General features: G+C 30.3%; 3 protein-coding genes across 6 annotated transcripts; all 3 read left to right on the top strand.

Moving 5' to 3' along the window:
* Window positions 1-1,806: 1,806 nt before the first annotated feature.
* On the top strand, window positions 1,807-3,054 carry LOC131169257 (uncharacterized). 2 transcript variants are annotated; one of them, XM_058151045.1, is made up of 2 exons: window positions 1,807-2,478; window positions 2,558-3,054. In XM_058151045.1, exons 1-2 carry the CDS (start codon window positions 1,883-1,885, stop codon window positions 2,655-2,657), a joined length of 696 nt encoding a protein of 231 aa, XP_058007028.1. In that variant the 5' UTR covers window positions 1,807-1,882; the 3' UTR covers window positions 2,658-3,054. The 2 variants fall into 2 exon arrangements, with proteins under 2 accessions (XP_058007028.1, XP_058007029.1); XM_058151046.1 differs by having other exon boundaries at window positions 1,814-2,478; window positions 2,561-3,054.
* A 3,861-nt stretch (window positions 3,055-6,915) lies between these two features.
* On the top strand, window positions 6,916-7,820 carry LOC131182221 (uncharacterized). Of its 2 annotated transcripts, none has more exons than XM_058151043.1 (2): window positions 6,916-7,509; window positions 7,589-7,820. In XM_058151043.1, exons 1-2 carry the CDS (start codon window positions 6,932-6,934, stop codon window positions 7,686-7,688), a joined length of 678 nt encoding a protein of 225 aa, XP_058007026.1. In that variant the 5' UTR covers window positions 6,916-6,931; the 3' UTR covers window positions 7,689-7,820. The 2 variants fall into 2 exon arrangements, with proteins under 2 accessions (XP_058007026.1, XP_058007027.1); XM_058151044.1 differs by having other exon boundaries at window positions 6,917-7,509; window positions 7,592-7,820.
* Window positions 7,821-14,484: 6,664 nt separating this feature from the next.
* Window positions 14,485-15,517, top strand: LOC131182220 (uncharacterized). Of its 2 annotated transcripts, none has more exons than XM_058151041.1 (2): window positions 14,485-15,212; window positions 15,292-15,517. In XM_058151041.1, exons 1-2 carry the CDS (start codon window positions 14,617-14,619, stop codon window positions 15,389-15,391), a joined length of 696 nt encoding a protein of 231 aa, XP_058007024.1. In that variant the 5' UTR covers window positions 14,485-14,616; the 3' UTR covers window positions 15,392-15,517. The 2 variants fall into 2 exon arrangements, with proteins under 2 accessions (XP_058007024.1, XP_058007025.1); XM_058151042.1 differs by having other exon boundaries at window positions 14,516-15,212; window positions 15,295-15,517.
* The last annotated feature ends 6,542 nt before the right edge of the window (window positions 15,518-22,059 follow it).

Below are 22,059 nucleotides of genomic sequence, written 5' to 3'. Positions count from 1 at the left end.
ATTGAGGATACCTTCACGAAGCCCACAACACGGGGGTTAGTACATAAATTTTTCAGAATTTTCTAAGCTCATTTAACACTCGGAAAAACACTGCGAAGTTTCGTGGGACCCACCAAAAAAACGGTGTCGGAAAATTTTGAAATTTATATCCCCGCGAAGCTCTCGACGGGTGGAGCGCTCTGATACTCTCGGTTTTCTCATGGGGTTCATGGTTTGTGAAAAATCTAGCCCGAAAGTCAAAATGGGCTAAAACTTCCCGAGCAAAAATTGGACAAACCGCTCGATGGATTTCGGTGTTCTTGGTGTCTATGGAAAGCTCTCTACGAGTAGATGAGTTTAGACATAAGACCCGGTCCGATTGGTGGCCGGATCGGCTGGATTTTGGCTGGTAAGACAAACGGTCGCGCGCGCGAGGGAGGGGCGTTCGCGCGCGTTTTCCGGCCGTTTGGGGCGGCGGCCGGCGAGCTGGGAAGGCTGGGGGTCGGCGCCGGCGAGGTGGGGAGGCAGGGCAGGTGGCTGGCCGGCGGGCTGGGGCGGGAGGAGAGAGAAAACGGGAGGAAGAGAGAAGGAGGAGGGGACGCGCGCGGGAGAAAAAGAAGAAGGGGAGGGAGCCGGTCCGATTCGACCGGTCCGATCTGATCCGGTTCGATTCGGCCGGTTCGATTAAGGATACAAAATTTTTTAATTTTTACTCTGCCTCGGGACCGAAAACGAGGTCCAAAAATTCCGAAAAAATTCCAGAAAACTCAGAAAAATTCGTAGACTCCAAATATATTTTTAGTTTTGCCACGTGGTCTTTAAATTAATTTTTAAAAATCATCAAAGTTTATGTTTTCGAAAAATCGAACCCGATTTCTAAAATCCGAAAAATCTCAAATAATTTCTTAAAATTTAATTAAAATTAAAATATCAATAATACTCATAAAATAATAAAATTTAAAATTTTGGAGTGTTACATATATCTTATAATTAAAAATTATATAATTAAAAAATAACTAAATGATATATTATATTATATATTATATATTAGTAATAATTATAAATTTTAAATGGTATTTCAAGAGTACATTCTATAAAAATAATAGTATAAAATTAAACTAATTCAAATAAAAATCGTAATGAATCAAATTAAAATTGAAATATTGAAAATCATCTCAATCATAAGCAAAACTTTAAAAAAAAAAAATGGTACAAAAAAGTTGATCCAGATTTGTAGGCAAACTCCTAAGAGTACGAGCATATCAACTTAAGAATGGTAATGCTTAAGGTGTTCATAAAATCACCTTATTTAAATTTAAATTTATTTAATTTTCTTAATATTTAAATTTATTTTAAATTTAATTATTATTATTCAAAAAATGAAATGTTTTATTAATAATTTATATTTTAATAATTTTATAAAATATTTAAGTTATATTTATTTAAAATATAATATATAAAAAATTTACTATAAAAAGTTTATATATTATATTTAATTAATTATTTATATAAATAAATTTTAGTAAAAAATATCATGAAATTTGAATCAGTCAGATGTTATTTTTTAAATTTAAATTTATTTTAAATTTAATTATATATTATTTAAATATATTTTTTTTATTGTATTATGTTCCCGTAAATACCCACTGTTGCAAAGCTATACTGAACTACACAATCCGTATCCCTATCAACCCCTCTGAACACATGAATAATAAAAACTCCGATCAAATGCATATAATTATTATTATATTTTTTTTCAAATCATGTTAAATTAAAATAAAGAAGGTCAAAGTCATACGTCTACTCCACACCTGCCAGATTGAAACTAGTGCATTGGACCGCTCTTACTATTCAACAAAGTTTATATGAAGGAGAGTGAAAGAGAGAGAGAGAGTGAAAGAAAATGTTAACCACACTTTCTGATCAAGATAAGACCCTGGAACGGATTTTCTTGATCACGAATTTGGTGGTGGAGCTTCCGTCGGCGGTTCTTGATCAGCTAGCCTCAGTTCACAAGCCTCGCTATGCACTAATCAGCTTGATCATGTCTTTCGTAATCATGCTTATCTCTGTTCTTGATCTTGTTCGAATAGGTCGAAGAGAAAGAGTCACATGGATGAGGAGAGGCAAGATCATACCTTGGTTTTACTCTCCATATCCAAGTTACAAGCCTCTGGGAACATTTGCTGATATTTTTGGATTAGTTTGTAGCATCTTCCAATGTGCTTCTGCAGCAATTGCTTATGCCTTTCGGTCTCGTAAAGCCGATAGTCGTATCAAAATGTCAGTTTGGCCATTAATCTTTGCCTTTGGTTTATTGTGTTCTAGATTTCCAAAGAATCCACGCCCTGAAATTCATCTAGAGAGCCCTGCTCGACGCACCCTGCATGAGCTTCAGCCTTCTGAAACTCAATTATACTATGAAGATAAGAAGAATTACAGGGAGTTTTCTGAGACTCCTAAGAGGTCCAACAGAAAGAAGCGTGAGGAAGTAGAAAGGTGCTGATATAACCACTGATTCGAAGCTTATAAGTTGATTTCCCTATCAATTAATTATTTTCGTATTTTCTGGGTATAGCAGGTTAAAGCAGCTTCATACACTAAAGGGTCATGTTGAATCAGTGGCGGAACTCAGGGAACTTGACATCGACTCCGATGAACAGTACTACTCTGTTTGAGAAGCTGCAAACGCTTGTTCTTCTATTGCCCCATTATTCAATACATATGGTACGTTAGTCCACTCTGAAGGGTCATTCTTTTGTCCGGGGTTTCAAGTAGGATGTTGGATTCTAGTTCGGTTTGGAGTCAACACATGCCCATATACCCACCCATACACAATATAAGTAATATAAGTATGAAATGCCTATATACCCATACACAATATAAGTATGAAAAAAATAGTATCAAACTCAAGCCACCTATATACAAGATAACTGTGCTATCTCAGGTCTAAAGATTATATGCACTGATATGATTTATGACAATATATTGATAAGAGTAAACTCTATGTGCTTGTCATAAATGTTACTGGTTTGGCCTACTTATCATACATAAATGCCTATCATGTTTGTTATATGGCATGAGACTCACCATTCCATCTTATTTATATCTCATATAGGAACAAACATGAATACAATCTTTCTGGATAAGTTATGTCCTATGTGAAGTATCATCAATTGTGAACCAATTTATGATACTTTGTGCTATAAATACTGTTACTCGTATTCTTAACAACTTAAGAATAGAATTTCTAATAAAATATTAATGGATCTTTTCTATTACATATAAATATATTATATAAACGGAAAAGTGAAAATGCATTTTTATTAATAAAATATGTACAAGATACATATTAAATGATATACTCTACGGCATACTACTAACAATCTCCCATTAGCACTAGAACCATTCATTACAACATCTTAGACTCATTTTCTCAAGATGTCGGTCTAGCTGAGTTTGTAACAGAGGCTTAATGAATGGATCAACTGGATTTTTAGCTGATGCTATTTTCTGCATGGCTACATCGCCTCACCCAACTATTTCTCTGATAATGTAGTAGCACCTTTCTATGTGTTTGAACTTTTGGTGAGACTAAAGTTCCTTAACCTGTGTGATTGCTCCATTGTTGTCACAATAGAGTGGAACTGCTGACTTAATGGGAGGAACTACTGCAAGTTCTGTCATGAACTTCTTTATCCAAACAGCTTCCTTTGTAGCATCTGATGAATTATGGAAAAACATATATATAAATTCAGTTCTTAGTTTAGTTTCGGTTCGATACGGTTCCGATTCAGTTTCGATACGATTTCGGTTTGATTCTTAATGAAGAACCATAACCAAACCGAAGTATCAAAATAAATTCGATTCGAGACTGTTCTTCAATTCTGCTAGGTTTCCTCAAGAATTGTGCACAGCCCTAATTTTAACTACTCCTTTTTCTCATTGCTTAGGACTTGATGAGTGCATCTTTTTTTCCCTGAAGGTTTCAAATGGTTGATGATTGCAATTTTTTTAAATGATTTTAAATCAAATCAATGATTTACACTGTGGTTTTCAGTTTAATTTTGATTCATAACTTAAAAAAGATGATAGAAATTAATTTTTTTTATATAATTAATCCGATTTAAAGTCAATTCCTCAAATTACTTGCTCTATACTTTAAAAATTATCAATTAAATCCCACATTTTCAAATGTTATACAATTAAATTCCATTGTTACTGTATTTGTTAAGTGATTAACATGTTATATAATTATATTCCATTGTTACTATATTTGTTAAGTGATTAACGGATACGACACATTAACTGCCACATCACATTAATAATATAGTAGAATTATACAATCCAATATACAATCATTATATTGTTTATAAACATTTCAATGATCCAAGAATAATAAATCATAACGCTATAAGAAATTTTATAAAATATTTTTTTAAACCCTCACCTTTGAAGTAAGATCAGTTAGATATTGGGGTGTTTTTATAACAATAAAGATAAAATTAATTAATTTAATAATAAAATAAATAAAATAGAGACAAATCTTTCTGAAATAGATATTGTGTCTTTTGTGTGCTAGACATCAATAAGATACATCTTTTGAATAATTCATATATAAAAGGAAATTTTTAATATAACTCTATTTTTTATAAAGTAATTTTTTTTAATAACTAATAGATAAAGTTTAATTTAATAAAAAATAAAATAATTATAAAAAAAGAAAATTTTTGTTGAAATCTAATTTATCTAATAGACTCATATATTTAATAAGTAAATTCTACCATTTATCTTATGCTTTGAACTCATAATATATCTAGTTTAGACAAGAAAAATTATTAAAAAAAGAAAAACCTTCCTAATTTATTTAGCTTCTAAATTTTATACTATAATATATTTTAATCTCTAAATTTTTAAAAATTAATTATTTAATCTTTTTAATTTTAATATATAGAATAATTTAATCTCTATAATTTTATGATAATTTTATTCATTAAAAGAATTAAATTATTATACATAAAATTATAGTGATTAAAATATGATATAATGTAAAATTTGGATATTAAATAATTAATTTTTAAAATTAATAGGCTAAAATATAATATTTGAAATTTTTCTGTTTGTTGTAAGATGTTGCTTTTTTTTTTTTTTAATTTATAGTTTCATTAAAAGAAAAGGCTTTGGCCCAATACCAACATAGTCCAACAAGAGAAAAATGCAACAATAAGCTCTAAACCTAGCATAAAAAAGCTCAAGCCAGGATGCCTAGTTGGTTCAACCAATAACATCCGGAAAGGGGAAAGCAAAACCCACCACCGGAACAGGAGAGAGGGACCTCTTCGGGCAGGTACGATCGCGAATCCGGCAAAGAAACAGAAGCATAGTGTCTCAGATGCAAAAGAAGCACAGAAGGAAACTTTTTATAATCCCATCAATGAGTTAATTATTAGGTGTAATAAAAAATAGCGTTTCTCCGTAAAAATTGAATTTTTTTTATTATATAAAAAGTGAGTTTAATATGATTGTGAAAAATATTCGATGCACTTAATAATTCCTTCCATCAATGATTGATTGATAATTATAAAATAAATAATATAAAAATTAATAAAATAATTGAAACTTGCTATCCAATTAACCAATTTTTTTTTTAATTTAATTTTAAAAATTAAATAACTTTTTAAATTTTGTGGGCTTTAACGTTCTTTCTTTCATATAAATTTAATATTTCTTTCATATAAGATATTTTTAATTTAATATTTTCTTCAATAATTATATTTTTTAAAAAATAAAAAAGGAATGAACATTTTAAGAAAAACAACACCTAAAATATTTTAATTAGGAGTGAAGTAGTTTATGAATATGAATTGTACCGATTGTGTTAAATTAAATTTATTTTATTATTATTTTGACTTGATTTTTATTTTTTTATAAAAAAACCGTGCAAATTCATATAAAATTGAAAATCAATTATATATATATATATATATAACTTATTATTATTATTTTTTTAATTATTTATAAATATATTAAATTACTTTACAATTCTTAATTATAAGTGTATTATAATATACTTTACAGTTATTATAATTGAAAACCATCTGAATAATAACCAAAATTTCAAAGAACGAATTAAAACAGTACGAAAATTTCAATTTTATTATGATTTTTAGACAATGAACATGCTAAATTAAAAATGGTTACAACTAAGATATCTGCAAAAAATCACCTAATTTAAACACATTTAATTTTTTTAATACTCAAATTGATTTCAAATTTAATTATTGTTATCTAAAAATATTTAAGCTCGTTTAATTTTATATTTGTTAGTTAATAATTTATATAAAACTTTTTTATTATTAATTTATATTTTCAAAAATTTAATAATTTTATAAAATATTTAAATTATAGTTATTTAAAATATAATATATAAAAAATTTATATATTATATTTAATTAATTATTTATATAAATAAATTTAAGTAATAAATATTTGTTATATAAAATTTAAATAATATTATTTTTTAAATATAAATTTATTCTAAATTATATATTATTTAAAAATATTTTTAATATATATATATTAAATAATATAATCATAAAAAATTTAATTATATATATATATATATATATATATATATATATATATATATATATATATATATATATAATGTACCCGTAAATACCTAACTGTTGCTATCCTTATACTGAGCTATGCAATCCGCATCCCTATCAGCCCCTCTGAACACACGACGAATAAAAACTTGCCAATGCCGGCTCCGATCATATGCGTATAATTTTTTTTTTTTTTTTTTCAAATCACGTTAATTTAAAATAAAGAAGGTCAAATCACGCGTCTACTCCACACCTGCCAGATTGACACTAGTGCATTGGACTGCTCTTTCTATTCAACGAAGAATATATGAAGGACAGAGAAAGAAAGAAAGCGAAAGAAAATGCCAACCACTACCCTGGAACGGATTTTCTTGATCACGAATTTGGTGGTGGAGCTTCCATCGGCGGTTCTTGATCAGCTGGCCTCAGTTCACAAGCCTCGCTATGCACTAATCAGCTTGATCATGTCTTTCGTAATCATGCTTATCTCTGCTCTTGATCTTGTTCGAATTGGTCGAAGAGGAAGAGTCAAATGGATGAGGAGAGGCAAGATCATACCTTGGTTTTACTCTTCATATCCAAGTTACAAGCCTCTGGGAAAATTTGCTGATATTGTTGGATTAGTTTGTAGCATCTTCCAATGTGCTTCTGCAGCAATTGCTTATGCCTTTGTATCTCATAAAGCTGATACTCCTATCAAAATCTCAGTTTGGCCATTAATCTTTGCCTTTGGTGTATTGTGTTCTAGATTTCCAAAGAATCCACGCCCTGAAATTCATCTAGAGAGCCCTGCTCGACGCACCCTGCATGAGCTTCAGCCTTCTGAAACTCAATTATACTATGAAGATAAGAAGAATTACAGGGAATTTTCTGAGACTCCTAAGAAGTCCAACAGAAAGAAGCGTGAGGAAGTAGAAAGGTGCTGATATAACCACTGATTTGAAGCTTATAAGTTGGTTTCCCTATCAATTAATTATTTTTGTATTTTCTGGGTATAGCAGGTTAAAGCAGCTTCATACACTAAAGGGTCATGTTGAATCAGTGGCGAAACTCAGGGAACTTGACATCGACTCCGATGAACAGTACTACTCTGTTTGAGAAGCTGCAAACGCTTGTTCTTCTTGATTGTTCTGTTCTAATTTGATTCGGTAGGTTGCATTCAGTTTTTAAAATAATTTTATGTAATTATTTTATTAAAAAATTATACTTAATTAGTATTTAATTTTTAAATTAAGTTATTAATATATAATATAACATATAATATATCTTTTAGTTATATCTAAATTATATAATGTTTATAAGGTGCATATATAATTTAAGATCAAATATATGATATACATTTTAATTATTTATTAATTTATAATATTTAATTATAAAATACAAATATAATTAAGAATTAATATATATATATAAGATAATAGTATATGTGTAATTAAGAATGATAAGATAATTTAATATATTTATAATTAAAATTATTAAGAAAATATAAAAAAATAAAATATAATATTATGTTATATTTAGATCATAATTTTACATACATACATAAATATATATAATTATATTAAAAATATGTAATACATCTAAAAAATTATAGAAAAACATATATATAAATTCAGTTCTCGGTTTGGTTTCAGTTCGGTACGGTTCCAATTTAGTTTCGATACGATTTCGATTTGATTCTTAATGAAGAACCATAACCAAACTGAAGTATTAAAATAAATTCGATTCGATACAATTCTTCGATTCTGCTAGGTTTCTCCAAGAACCGTATACAGCCCTAGTTTTAACTACCCCTTTTTCTCATTGCTTAGGACTTGATGAATGCATCTTTTTTTCCCTTAAGGTTTCAAATGGTTGATGAGTGCAATTTTTTTAAATGATTTTAAATCGAATCGATGATTTACACTATAATTTTCAGTTTAATTTTGATTCATAACTTAAAAAAGAAGATAGAAATTAATTTTTTTTATAATTAATCCGATTTAAAGTCAATTTCTTAAATTACCTGCACTATATTTTAAAAATTATCAATTAAATCCCATGCTTTCAAATGTTATATAATTATATTCCATTGTTACTATATTTGTTAAGCGATTAACATGTTATACAATTATATTCTATTGTTACTATATTTGTTAAGCGATTAACGGATACGACACATTAATTGACACATCACATCAATAATATAGTAGAATTATACAATCAAATATATTGTTTATAAACATTTCAATGATCCAAGAATAATAAATTATAACGCTATGGGAAATTTTATAAAATATTTTTTTTTAAACCCTCACCTTTGAAGTAAGATCAGTTAGATATTGGGGTGTTTTTATAACAATTAAGATAAAATTAATTAATTTAATAATAAAATAAATAAAATAGAGACAAATCTTTCTGAAATTCATATTGTGTCTTTTGTGTGCTAGACACCAATAAGATACATCTTTTGAAGAATTCATATATAAAAGGCAATTTTTATTATAACTCTATTTTTTATAAAGTAATTTTTTTTTCAATAACTAATAGATAAAGTTTAATTTAATAAAAAATAAAATAATTATAAAAAAAGAAAATTTTTGTTGAAATCTAATTTATCTAAGAGGCTTATAAGTAAATTCTACCATTTATCTTATACTTTGAACTCATAATATATATAATGTAGACAAGAAAAATTGTGAAAAAAAGATAAACTTTTCTAATTTATTTAGCTTCTAAATTTTATACTATAATATACTTTAATTTCTAAATTTTTAAAAATTAATTATTTAATCTTTTTAATTTTAATATATAGAATAATTTAATCCTTATAATTTTAATATTTATAATAATTTTATTTATCAAAAAGATTAAATTATTCTATATAAAATTATAGTGATTAAAACTTGATATAGTATAAAATTTAGAGACTAAATAATTAATTTTTAAAAATTAATGGGCTAAAATATAATATTTTCAAAATTTTCTGTTGCTGTAAGATGTTGCTTTTTTTTTTTTTAATTTGTAGTTTCATTAAAAGAAAAGGCTTTGGCCCAATACCAACAAAGTAACAAGAGAAAAATACAACAATAAGCTCTAAACCTAGCATAAAAAATCTCAAGCCAGAATGCCTAGTTGGTTCAACCAATAACCCCTCCAGTCACCCAAGCAAAACCTTAGAATTTTACTATCCGACCCATATCCAAGTGACCCGAGAAGAGAGGAGTATCATCACCATCTTCTCTGCCAGCCACCGAAGGGAGACATCATGCCAAAAGAAGCACACAGGCAAACATCCATGGATGAGCCATCAAATCGAAGAGTCCCCAGCTACGATAATCTCAGGATAGCCTAACAGACCTGAACAAGAATCAAACTAGGCCAAAGAGAACCTGAATAAAGCTTGAAGGAAAACAACACAGATCAGGTCGAAAAGGGCGATGAGGAAGAGCTCAATAGCCTATTAGCTAAGGGGTCCACCATAGATGGCGTTGCTGGCAAAGGACCCCCGAGATACCAACATCCCATAAAAGAACAAACCCCCAGAGCTAGAAAAAATGGAGAGCACTAAATCTGCATGCAAGACCCAAGGCAATCAGAGCCCACGATAGATCTGCAAGCGCCTTCTCCATTAAGCACAGTCTACCACCAAAAAACCAGGACATTATTTATGCACGCCAACACCCATCCGGAAAGGGGAAAGCAAAACCCACCACCGGAACAGGAGAGAGGGACCTCTTCGGGCAGGGGCGATCGCGAATCCGGCGAAGAAACAAAAGCATAGTGCCTCAGATGCCAAAGAAGCAAAGAAGGAAACTTTTTATAATCCCGTCAATGATTAATAGCCGTAAAATATAATCTAGATGGTTGATAATTATAAAATAAATAATATAAAAATTAACGAAATAATTGAAACTTGCTATCTATGCTCAACCTATGGGCCGGACCGACACTAGTACCTGGGCCCGTCTACAGCCCATGAAGCTCGTAGTAAGCCTAACTATTTCATAACCCAACTCTAAGGCCAATTTGGGCCCAATTTTAAGAATTCAACCGGACAGAGTCTGGCTATAAAATGGACTTTCAACGGGGAGTTTTTGACTCACTCGACCTATAAACACAATATATAATCCATTGGGAGCTCAGCTCACCCTCCACATACTCATATCAACATCAAAATAAATGGGAGCTCAGCTCCCTCATCCAGTCCATCAAACATGCATATAATAATAATTTTACAGGTCCAACATGATAATTATATTACAAACCCAAATCGAATAAATATTTATAACACATGCGGAAATTCTAGAAGTTTATAGAATTACACAAACATGAATAGACGACCTGCGAGGAAGAAAAAGCAGGTTAACCTCAAAAATATCCTCCTGTGGCCTGGAAAAATATTGAACATGAGTGAGTGTTCGACTTAGAGAGTAAAATATTAATTTTAACCATAATCTCTATAACTATCTAAAACTAATGCACCCTGTAGAGTGGAATGCAACATCAGCAATATTTTCACATCATAACAGCAAAAAGGTAATTTGAAGCACTCACACACCCAGTAATATCAATCATAATATATGGGAGCTGATCCCCTATACAGCTCTCTTAATCCAACCTGTGCCAGCGAAGAACTCAGCTCGGACTTCCACTTAAATAACCAAATCAGGGTCCCAGCGAAGAACTCAAGCCGTGTCTACCTCGAAGGACCGGGTCCCAGCGAAGATCTCAAGCCGTGTCTACCCGTCCTATCCATAGTCCACATCACATCACACGCACGCCAACACACGCACACTGCTCCAAATTACCACAACAACATCCATGGCACTTTAACAGTTGTGAATGCAACATAAAACGTGCCTAGAGTTTAACTATATAGATACATACATATAAGTGATGCATGAGCATATTTAAACATATAATAATATCGAAATTATAATTAAAATTAATATTTTACTCATAGACTTGACAGTAGTTACTGTGGCGGCTGGGCGGAGGAAGAAGGCTGTCCTGGCTCACCTGACAATTTTATTACAACCATTTAATAAATTTGACTCAATACAAACAAAGAAAAAGATCAAATACGACATAAGTCGTGTCGAAAATCTGGCAGAGTCTCCCCTATACCTAGGACCTACCCAACCTGCAAAGGGCTCAAAACACACTTCTATATTCACAACCCATATATTCTCAACTCAATCACTTCACACAGCCCCTCTTGGGACCATCCAAACAGTCCTCAATCACAATATGTAAAATTATAGTTTAGTCCTTATAATTGATCATTTTTGCAAAAATTACCCAAATAAGCTCTAAAGATTCTAAAACTTTGCCCTGCGGTCCTTAGCAATATTACTAGGCTACTGCAAAAAGAATCATAATTTTCTGAGCTACCATGAATATTTTATAGATTTTTAATCTCATTTAAGCACTAGAAAATTACGAAAAAGTAAAGTTCGGGTTTACCTATGTCGATTCTGACTTTGGGGACGCGCTCGGGACATCTGAAAAATGGTGGGGTAGCCAAAACCTCGATCCGATTGGGAGACTTTTTTGGTATCCGGTTTGTCTGGCCGAAAATTCACAAACCCGGACAATTGTCGAATTTCCACGAATTGAGGATACCTACACCAAGCCCACAACACGGGGGTTAGCACATAAATTTTACGAAATTTTCTAAGCTCATTAAATGCTCGGAAAAACACTGCGAAGTTCCGTGGGACCCACCAAAAAACGGTATCGAGAAATTTTGAAATTTATATCGCCGCGAAGCTCTCGACGAGTGGAGCGCTCTGGTACTCTCGGTTTTCTCATGGGGTTCACGGTTTGCGAGAAATCTAGCCCAAGAGTCAAAATGGGCTAAAACTTCCCGGGCAAAAATTGGACAAACCGCTCTATGAATTTCGGTGTTCTTGGTGTCTATGAAAAGCTCTCGACGAGTAGATGAGTTTAAACACAAGACCTGGTCACCGATTTTGGCCAGAAAGTCAAAGAGTCGCGCGCGCGTGTCGTGTCGCTTCGTGCGACGCTTGCCGACGCTGCAGGCAGCAGCCGGCGAGTTAGGGCTGTTGGGTGGTTGCACCGGCGGGCTGGGGAGGCGGGGGAGGTGGCTGGCCGATGGGCTGGGGCGGGAGGAGAGAGAAAACAGGAGAAAGAGAGAGGAAGGTCGGGACGCGTGCGGGGAGAAAAAAAAAAGGAAGGAAAAAGGCTGGTCCGATTCGATCGGTACGATCCGCTCTGGTTCGATTCGGTCGGTTCGATTCAGAATACAAAATTTTGAATTTTTACTCTGTCTTGGGACCGAAAACGAGATTCAAAAATTCTGAAAAAATTTCAGAAAACTCAGAAAAATTTGTAGACTTCAAATATATTTTTAATTTTGCCACGTGGTCTTTAAATTAATTTTTAAAAATCATCAAAGTTTTATATTTTCGGGAAATCAAATCTGATTTCGAAAATCCGAAAAATTTCAAATAATTTTCTAAAATTTAAATAAAATTAAAACATCAATATTTACCTAAAAATAATAAATTAAAAATTTAGGGGTGTTACAATCCAATAAACCAATTTTTTTTAATTTAATTTAAAAAATGAAATAACTTTTTAAATTTTGTGTGCTTTAACGTTCTTTCTTTCATATAAATTTAATATTTCTTTCATATAAGATATTTTTAATTTAATATTTTCTTCAATAATTATCTTTTTTTTTAAAATAGAAAAGGAATGAGCATTTTAAGAAAAACAACACCTAAAATATTTTAATTAGAAGTGAAGTAGTCTATGAATATGAATTTTACGGATCGTGTTAAATTAAATTTATTTTATTATTATTTTGACTTGATTTTTATTTTTTTTATAAAAAATCAAATTATATATATATATATTCTATTTATTATATGCTATAATATATATATAACTTATTATTATTTTTTATTTTTTAATTATTTATAAATATATTAAATTACTTTATAATTTTTAATTATAAGTGAACTATAATATACTTAATCTTATGTATCTTAGAATTAAAAATTATATAATTAAGAAATAGGTAGAAGTGTATTATGTTATATATTGTTTATTAGTAATCAATTTTAGATTTTAAAAGGTATTTCAATGGTACATTCTATGAAAATGATAGTATAAAATTAAACTTTACAGTTATTATAATTGAAAACCATCTGAATAATAACCAAAACTTCAAAGAACGAATTAAAACAGTACGAAAATTTCAATTTTATTATGATTTTTAGACAAATTCCACAAAAGTATGAACATGCTAAATTAAAAATGGTTACAAATAAGACATCTGCAAAAAAAATCACCTAATTTAAACACATTTACTTTTTTTAATACTCAATTTGATTTCAAATTTAATTATTGTTACCTGAAAAATATTCAAGCTCCTTTAATTTTATATTTGTTAGTTAATAATTTATATAAAACTTTTTTATTAATAATTTATATTTTTAAAAATTTAATAATTTTATAAAATATTTTATTATAGTTATTTAAAATATAAGATATAAAAAATTTATATATTATATTTAATTAATTATTTATATAAATAAATTTAAATAATAAATATCTGTTATATAAAATTTAAATAATATTATTTTTTAAATATAAATTTATTTATATATTATTTAAAAATATTTTTAATATATATATTTTTTAAATAATATAATCACAAAAAATTTAATTATATATATATATATATATATATATATATATATATATATATATTTATTTATTTATTTATAATGTACCCGTAAATACCTGACTGTAGCTATCCTTATACTGAGCTATGCAATCCGCATCCCTATCAGCCCCTCTGAACACACGACGAATAAAAACTTGCCAATGCCGGCTCCGATCAAATGCGTATAATTATTATTTTTTTTTCAAATCACGATAAATTACAATAAAGAACGTCAAAGTCACACGTCTACTCCACACCTGCCAGATTGACACTAGTGCATTGGACTGCTCTTTCTATACAACGAAGTACATATGAAGGACAGAGTAAGAAAGAGAGCGAAAGAAAATGCCAACCACAATTTCTGATCAAGATAAGACCCTGGAACGGATTTTCTTGATCACGAATTTGGTGGTGGAGCTTCCATCGGCGGTTCTTGATCAGCTGGCCTCAGTTCACAAGCCTCGCTATGCACTAATCAGCTTGATCATGTCTTTCGTAATCATGCTTATCTCTGCTCTTGATCTTGTTCGAATAGGTCGAAGAGGAAGAGTCAAATGGATGAGGAGAGGCAAGATCATACCTTGGTTTTACTCTTCATATCCAAGTTACAAGCCTCTGGGAAAATTTGCTGATATTGTTGGATTAGTTTGTAGCATCTTCCAATGTGCTTCTGCAGCAATTGCTTATGCCTTTGTATCTAATAAAGCTGATACTCCTATCAAAATCTCAGTTTGGCCATTAATCTTTGCCTTTGGTGTATTGTGTTCTAGATTTCCAAAGAATCCACGCCCTGAAATTCATCTAGAGAGCCCTGCTCGACGCACCCTGCATGAGCTTCAGCCTTCTGAAACTCAATTATACTATGAAGATAAGAAGAATTACAGGGAATTTTCTGAGACTCCTAAGAAGTCCAACAGAAAGAAGCGTGAGGAAGTAGAAAGGTGCTGATATAACCACTGATTTGAAGCTTATAAGTTGGTTTCCCTATCAATTAATTATTTTTGTATTTTCTGGGTATAGCAGGTTAAAGCAGCTTCATACACTAAAGGGTCATGTTGAATCAGTGGCGAAACTCAGGGAACTTGACATCGACTCCGATGAACAGTACTACTCTGTTTGAGAAGCTGCAAAAGCTTGTTCTTTTTCTGTTCTATCTTGATTCGGTAGGTTGCATTCTCGTTTTTTAAATAATTTTATGTAATTATTTTATTAAAAAATTATACTTAATTAATATTTAAATTTTAAATTAAGTTATTAATACATAATATAATATATAATATATCTTTTAGTTATATCTAAATTATATAATGTTTATAAGGTGCATATATAATTTAAGATCAAATATATGATATACATTTTAACTATTTATTAATCATATAATATTTAACTATAAAATACAAATATAATTAAGAATTAATATATATATATATATATATATATATATATATATATATATATAAGATAATAGTATATGTGTAATTAAGAATGATAAGATAATTTAATATATTTATAATTAAAATTATTAAGAAAATATAGAAAAATAAAATATAATATTATGTTATATTTAGATCATAATTTTACATACATACATAAATATATATAATTATATTAAAAATATGTAATACATCTAAAAAATTATAGAAAAACATATATATAAATTTAGTTCTCGGTTTGGTTTCAGTTCGGTACGGTTCCAATTCAGTTTCGATACGATTTCGATTTGATTCTTAATGAAGAACCAGAACCAAACTGAAGTATTAAAATAAATTCGATTTGATACGATTCTTCGATTCTGCTAGGTTTCTCCAAGAACCGTATCCAGCCCTAGTTTCAACTACCCCTTTTTCTCATTGCTTAGGACTTGATGAGTGCATCTTTTTTTCCCTTAAGGTTTCAAATGGTTGATGAGTGCAATTTTTTTAAATGATTTTAAATCTAATCGATGATTTACACTGTAATTTTCAGTTTAATTTTGATTCATAACTTAAAAAAGAAGATAGAAATTAATTTTTTTTATAATTAATCCGATTTAAAGTCAATTTCTTAAATTACCTGCACTATATTTTAAAAATTATCAATTAAATCCCATGCTTTCAAATGTTATATAATTATATTCCATTGTTACTATATTTATTAAGCGATTAACATGTTATACAATTATATTCTATTGTTACTATATCTGTTAAGCGATTAACGGATACGACGCATTAATTGACACATCACATCAATAATATAGTAGAATTATACAATCAAATATATTGTTTATAAACATTTCAATGATCCAAGAATAATAAATTATAACGCTATGAGAAATTTTATAAAATATTTTTTTTTTAAACCCTCACCTTTGAAGTAAGATCAGTTAGATATTGGGTGTTTTTATAACAATTAAGATAAAATTAATTAATTTAATAATAAAATAAATAAAATAGAGACAAATCTTTCTGAAATACATATTGTGTCTTTTGTGTGCTAGACACCAATAAGATACATCTTTTGAAGAATTCATATATAAAAGGCAATTTTTATTATAACTCTATTTTTTATAAAGTAATTTTTTTTTTCAATAACTAATAGATAAAGTTTAATTTAATAAAAAATAAAATAATTATAAAAAAAGAAAATTTTTGTTGAAATCTAATTTATCTAAGAAGCTTATAAGTAAATTCTACCATTTATCTTATACTTTGAACTCATAATATATATAATGTAGACAAGAAAAATTGTGAAAAAAAGATAAACTTTTCTAATTTATTTAGCTTCTAAATTTTATATTATAATATACTTTAATTTCTAAATTTTTAAAAATTAATTATTTAATCTTTTTAATTTTAATATATAGAATAATTTAATCCTTATAATTTTAATATTTATAATAATTTTATTTATCAAAAAGATTAAATTATTCTATATAAAATTATAGTTATTACAACTTGATATAATATAAAATTTAGAGATTAAATAATTAATTTTTAAAAATTAATAGGCTAAAATATAATATTTTCAAATTTTTCTGTGCTGTAAGATGTTGCTTTTTTTTTTTTTAATTTGTAGTTTCATTAAAAGAAAAGGCTTTGGCCCAATACCAACATAGTAACAAGAGAAAAATACAACAATAAGCTCTAAACCTAGCATAAAAAAGCTCAAGCCAGGATGCCTAGTTGGTTCAACCAATAACCCCTCCAGTCACCTAAGCAAAACCTTAGAATTTTACTATCCGACCCATATCCAAGTGACCCGAGAAGAGAGGAGTATCATCACCATCTTCTCTGCCAGCCACCAAAGGGAGACATCATGCCAAAAGAAGCACACAGGCAAACATCCATGGATGAGCCATCAAATCGAAGAGTCCCCAGCTACGATAATCTCAGGATAGCCTAACAGACCTGAACAAGAATCAAACTAGGCCAAAGAGAACCTGAATAAAGCTTGAAGGAAAACAACACAGATCAGGTCGAAAAGGGCGATGAGGAAGAGCTCAATAGCCTATTAGCTAAGGGGTCCGCCATAGATGGCGTTGCTGGCAAAGGACCCCCGAGATACCAACATCCCATAAAAGAACAAACCCCCAGAGCTAGAAAAAATGGAGAGCACTAAATCTGCATGCAAGACCCAAGGCAACCAGAGCCCACGATAGATCAAGCGCCCTCTCCATTAAGCACAGTCTACCACCAAAAAACCAGGACATTATTTATGCACGCCAACACCCATCCGGAAAGGGGAAAGCAAAACCCACCACCGGAACAGGAGAGAGGGACCTCTTCGGGCAGGGGCGATCGCGAATCCGGCGAAGAAACAGAAGCATAGTGCCTCAGATGCCAAAGAAGCACAGAAGGAAACTTTTTATAATCCCGTCAATGATTAATAGCCGTAAAATATAATCTAGATGGTTGATAATTATAAAATAAATAATATAAAAATTAACGAAATAATTGAAACTTGCTATCTATGTTCAACCTATAAGTCGGACAGGCACTAGGACCTGAGCCCGTCTAAAGCCCATGAAGCTCGTAGTAAGCCTAACTATTTCATAACCCAACTCTAAAGCCCATTTGGGCCCAATTTCAAGAATTCAACCGGACAGAGTCTGGCTATAAAATGGATTTTCAACGAGGAGTTTTTGACTCACTCGACCTATAAACACAATATATAATCCATTGGGAGCTCAGCTCACCCTCCACATACTCATATCAACATAAAAATAAATGGGAGCTCAGCTCCCTCATCCAGTCCATCAAACATGCATATAATAATAATTTTACAGGTCCAACATGATAATTATATTACAAACCCAAATCGAATAAATATTTATAACATATGCGGAAATTCTAGAAGTTTATAGAATTACACAAACATGAATAGACGACCTGCGAGGAAGAAAAAACAGGTTAACCTCAAAAATATCCTCCTATGGTCTGGAAAAATATTGAATAGGAGTGAGTGTTCGACTCAGAGAGTAAATATTAATTTTAACCATAATCTCTATAACTATATAAAACTAATGCACCATGTAGAGTGGAATGCAACATCAGCAATATTTTCACATCATAACAGCAAAAAGGTAATTTGAAGCACTCACACACCCAGTAATATCAATCATAATATATGGGAGCTGATCCCCTATACAGCTCTCTTAATCCAACCTGTGCTAGCGAAGAACTCAGCTCAAACTTCCACTTAAATAACCAATTCAGGGTCCCAGCGAAGAACTCAAGCCGTGTCTACCTCGAAGGACCGGGTCCCAGCGAAGATCTCAAGCCGTGTCTACCCGTCCTATCCATAGTCCACATCACATCACACGCATGCCAACACACGCACACTGCTCCAAATTACCACAACAACATCCATGACACTTTAACAGTTGTGAATGCAACATAAAACGTGCCTAGAGTTTAACTATATAGATACATACATATAAGTGATGCATGGGCATGTTTAAACATATAATAATATCGAAATTACAATTAAAATTAATATTTTACTCATAGACTTGACAGCAGTTACTGTGGCGGCTGAGCGGAGGAAGAAAGCTGTCCTGGCTCACCTGACAATTTTATTACAACCATTTAATAAATTTGACTCAATACAAACAAAGAAAAAGATCAAATACGACATAAGTCGTGCCGAAAATCCGGTAGAGTCTCCCCTATACCTAGGACCTACCAAACCTGCAAAGGGCTCAAAACACACTTCTATATTCACAACCCATATATTCTCAACTCAATCACTTCACACAGCCCCTCTTGGGACCATCCAAACAGTCCTCAATCACAATATGTAAAATTATAGTTTAGTCCTTATAATTGATCATTTTTGCAAAAATTACCCAAATAAGCTCTAAAGATTCTAAAACTTTGCCCCGCGGTCCTTAGCAATATTACTAGGCTACTGCAAAAAGAATCATAATTTTCTGAGCTACCATGAATATTTTATAGATTTTTAATCTCATTTAAGCACTAGAAAATTACGAAAAAGTAAAGTTCGGGTTTACTTATGTCGATTCTGACTTTGGGGACACGCTCGGGACATCTGAAAATGGTGGGGTAGCCAAAACCTCGATCCGATTCGGAGACTTTTTTGGTATTCGGTTTGTCTGGCCGAAAATTCACAAACCCGGACAACTGTCGAATTTCCACGAATTGAGGATACCTACACGAAGCCCACAACACGGGGGTTAGCACATAAATTTTACGAAATTTTCTAAGCTCATTAAATACTCGGAAAAACACTGCGAAGTTCCGTGGGACCCACCGAAAAACGGTGTCGAAAAATTTTGAAATTTATATCGCCGCGAAGCTCTCGACGAGTGGAGCGCTTTGGTACTCTCAGTTTTCTCATGGGGTTCACGGTTTGCGAGAAATCTAGCCCAAGAGTCAAAATGGGCTAAAACTTCCCGGGCAAAAATTGGACAAACCGCTCTATGAATTTCGGTGTTCTTGGTGTCTATGGAAAACTCTCGACGAGTAGATGAGTTTAAACACAAGACCCGGTCCGATTGGTAGCCGGATCGGCCGGATTTTGGCCAGAAAGTCAAAGAGTCGCGCGAGCGCGTCGTGTCGCTTCGTGCGACGCTTGCCGACGCTGCAGGCAGCAGCAGGCGAGTTAGGGCGGTTGGGGGGTTGCGCTGGCGGGCTGGGGAGGCAGGGGAGGTGGCTGGCCGATGGGCTGGGACGGGAGGAGAGAGAAAATAGGAGAAAGAGAGAGGAAGGTAGGGACGCGCGCGGGGAGAAAAAAAAAGGAAGGAGAAAGGCTGATCCGATTCGATAGGTACGATCCGCTCTGGTTCGATTCGGTCGGTTCGATTCAGAATATAAAATTTTGAATTTTTACTCCGTCTTGCGACAGAAAACGAGGTTCAAAAATTCTGAAAAAATTTCAGAAAACTCAAAAAAATTTGTAGACTCCAAATATATTTTTAATTTTGCCACGTGGTCTTTAAATTAATTTTTAAAAATCATCAAAGTTTTATATTTTCGGGAAATCAAATCTGATTTCGAAAATCCGAAAAATTTCAAATAATTTCCTAAAATTTAAATAAAATTAAAACATCAATATTTGCCTAAAAATAATAAATTAAAAATTTAGGGGTGTTACAATCCAATAAACCAATTTTTTTTAATTTAATTTTAAAAATGAAATAACTTTTTTAAATTTTGTGTGCTTTAACGTTCTTTCTTTCATATAAATTTAATATTTCTTTCATATAAGATATTTTTAATTTAATATTTTCTTCGATAATTATCTTTTTTAAAAAAATAGAAAAGGAATGAACATTTTAAGAAAAACAACACCTAAAATATTTTAATTAGGAGTGAAGTAGTTTATGAATATGAATTGTACCGATCGTGTTAAATTAAATTTATTTTATTATTATTTTGACTTGATTTTTATTTTTTTATAAAAAAACCGTGCAGACTCATATAAAATTGAAAATCAATTTTATATATATATATATATAACTTATTATTATTTTTTATTTTTTAATTATTTATAAATATATTAAATTACTTTATAATTCTTAATTATAAGTGAATTATAATATACTTTACAGTTATTATAATTGAAAACCATCTGAATAATAACCAAAACTTCAAAGAACGAATTAAAACAGTACGAAAATTTCAATTTAATTATGATTTTTAGACAAATTCGACAAAAATATGAACATGCTAAATTAAAAATGGTTACAAATAAGATATCTGCAAAAAATCACCTAATTTAAACACATTTAATTTTTTTAATACTTAAATTGATTTCAAACTTAATTATTGTTATTTGAAAAATATTCAAACTCGTTTAATTTTATATTTATTAATTTATATAAAATTTTTTTATTAATAATTTATATTTTTAAAAATTTAAAAATTTTATAAAATATTTAAATTATAGTTATTTAAAATATAATATATAAAAAACTTATATATTATATTTAATTAATTATTTACATAAATAAATTTAAAAAATAAATATCTGTTATATAAAATTTAAATAATATTATTTTTTAAATATATATTTATTTTAAATTTGATTATATATTATTTTAAAACATTTTTAATATATATATATTTTTTTAAATAATATAATCATAAAAAATTTAATTATATATAAATATATATATATATATAATGTACCCGTAAATACCTATGCAATCCGCATCCCTATCAGCCCCTCTGAACACACGACGAATAAAAACTTGCCAATGCCGGCTCCGATCAAATGCGTATAATTATTATTTTTTTTTTCAAATCACGTTAAATTAAAATAAAGAAGGTCAAAGCCACACGTCTA

Source organism: Hevea brasiliensis, chromosome 8 (genome assembly GCF_030052815.1).
Source record: "Hevea brasiliensis isolate MT/VB/25A 57/8 chromosome 8, ASM3005281v1, whole genome shotgun sequence".
Taxonomy (NCBI): Eukaryota; Viridiplantae; Streptophyta; class Magnoliopsida; order Malpighiales; family Euphorbiaceae; genus Hevea; species Hevea brasiliensis.
Note: the sequence above shows the minus strand (reverse complement) of the source record. Positions and strands in the feature narration are given on the sequence as shown.

What these genes read in the sequence shown, in the direction of transcription:
- LOC131169257 (XM_058151045.1), top strand. Translation starts at nt 1,883, where the DNA reads ATGTTAACCACACTTTCTGATCAAGATAAGACCCTGGAACGGATTTTC. An exon ending in AAGCGTGAGGAAGTAGAAAG is followed by an intron (nt 2,479 to 2,557) that starts GTGCTGATATAA and finishes TTCTGGGTATAG; the next exon opens with CAGGTTAAAGCAGCTTCATA.
- LOC131182221 (XM_058151043.1), top strand. Translation starts at nt 6,932, where the DNA reads ATGCCAACCACTACCCTGGAACGGATTTTCTTGATCACGAATTTGGTG. An exon ending in AAGCGTGAGGAAGTAGAAAG is followed by an intron (nt 7,510 to 7,588) that starts GTGCTGATATAA and finishes TTCTGGGTATAG; the next exon opens with CAGGTTAAAGCAGCTTCATA.
- LOC131182220 (XM_058151041.1), top strand. Translation starts at nt 14,617, where the DNA reads ATGCCAACCACAATTTCTGATCAAGATAAGACCCTGGAACGGATTTTC. An exon ending in AAGCGTGAGGAAGTAGAAAG is followed by an intron (nt 15,213 to 15,291) that starts GTGCTGATATAA and finishes TTCTGGGTATAG; the next exon opens with CAGGTTAAAGCAGCTTCATA.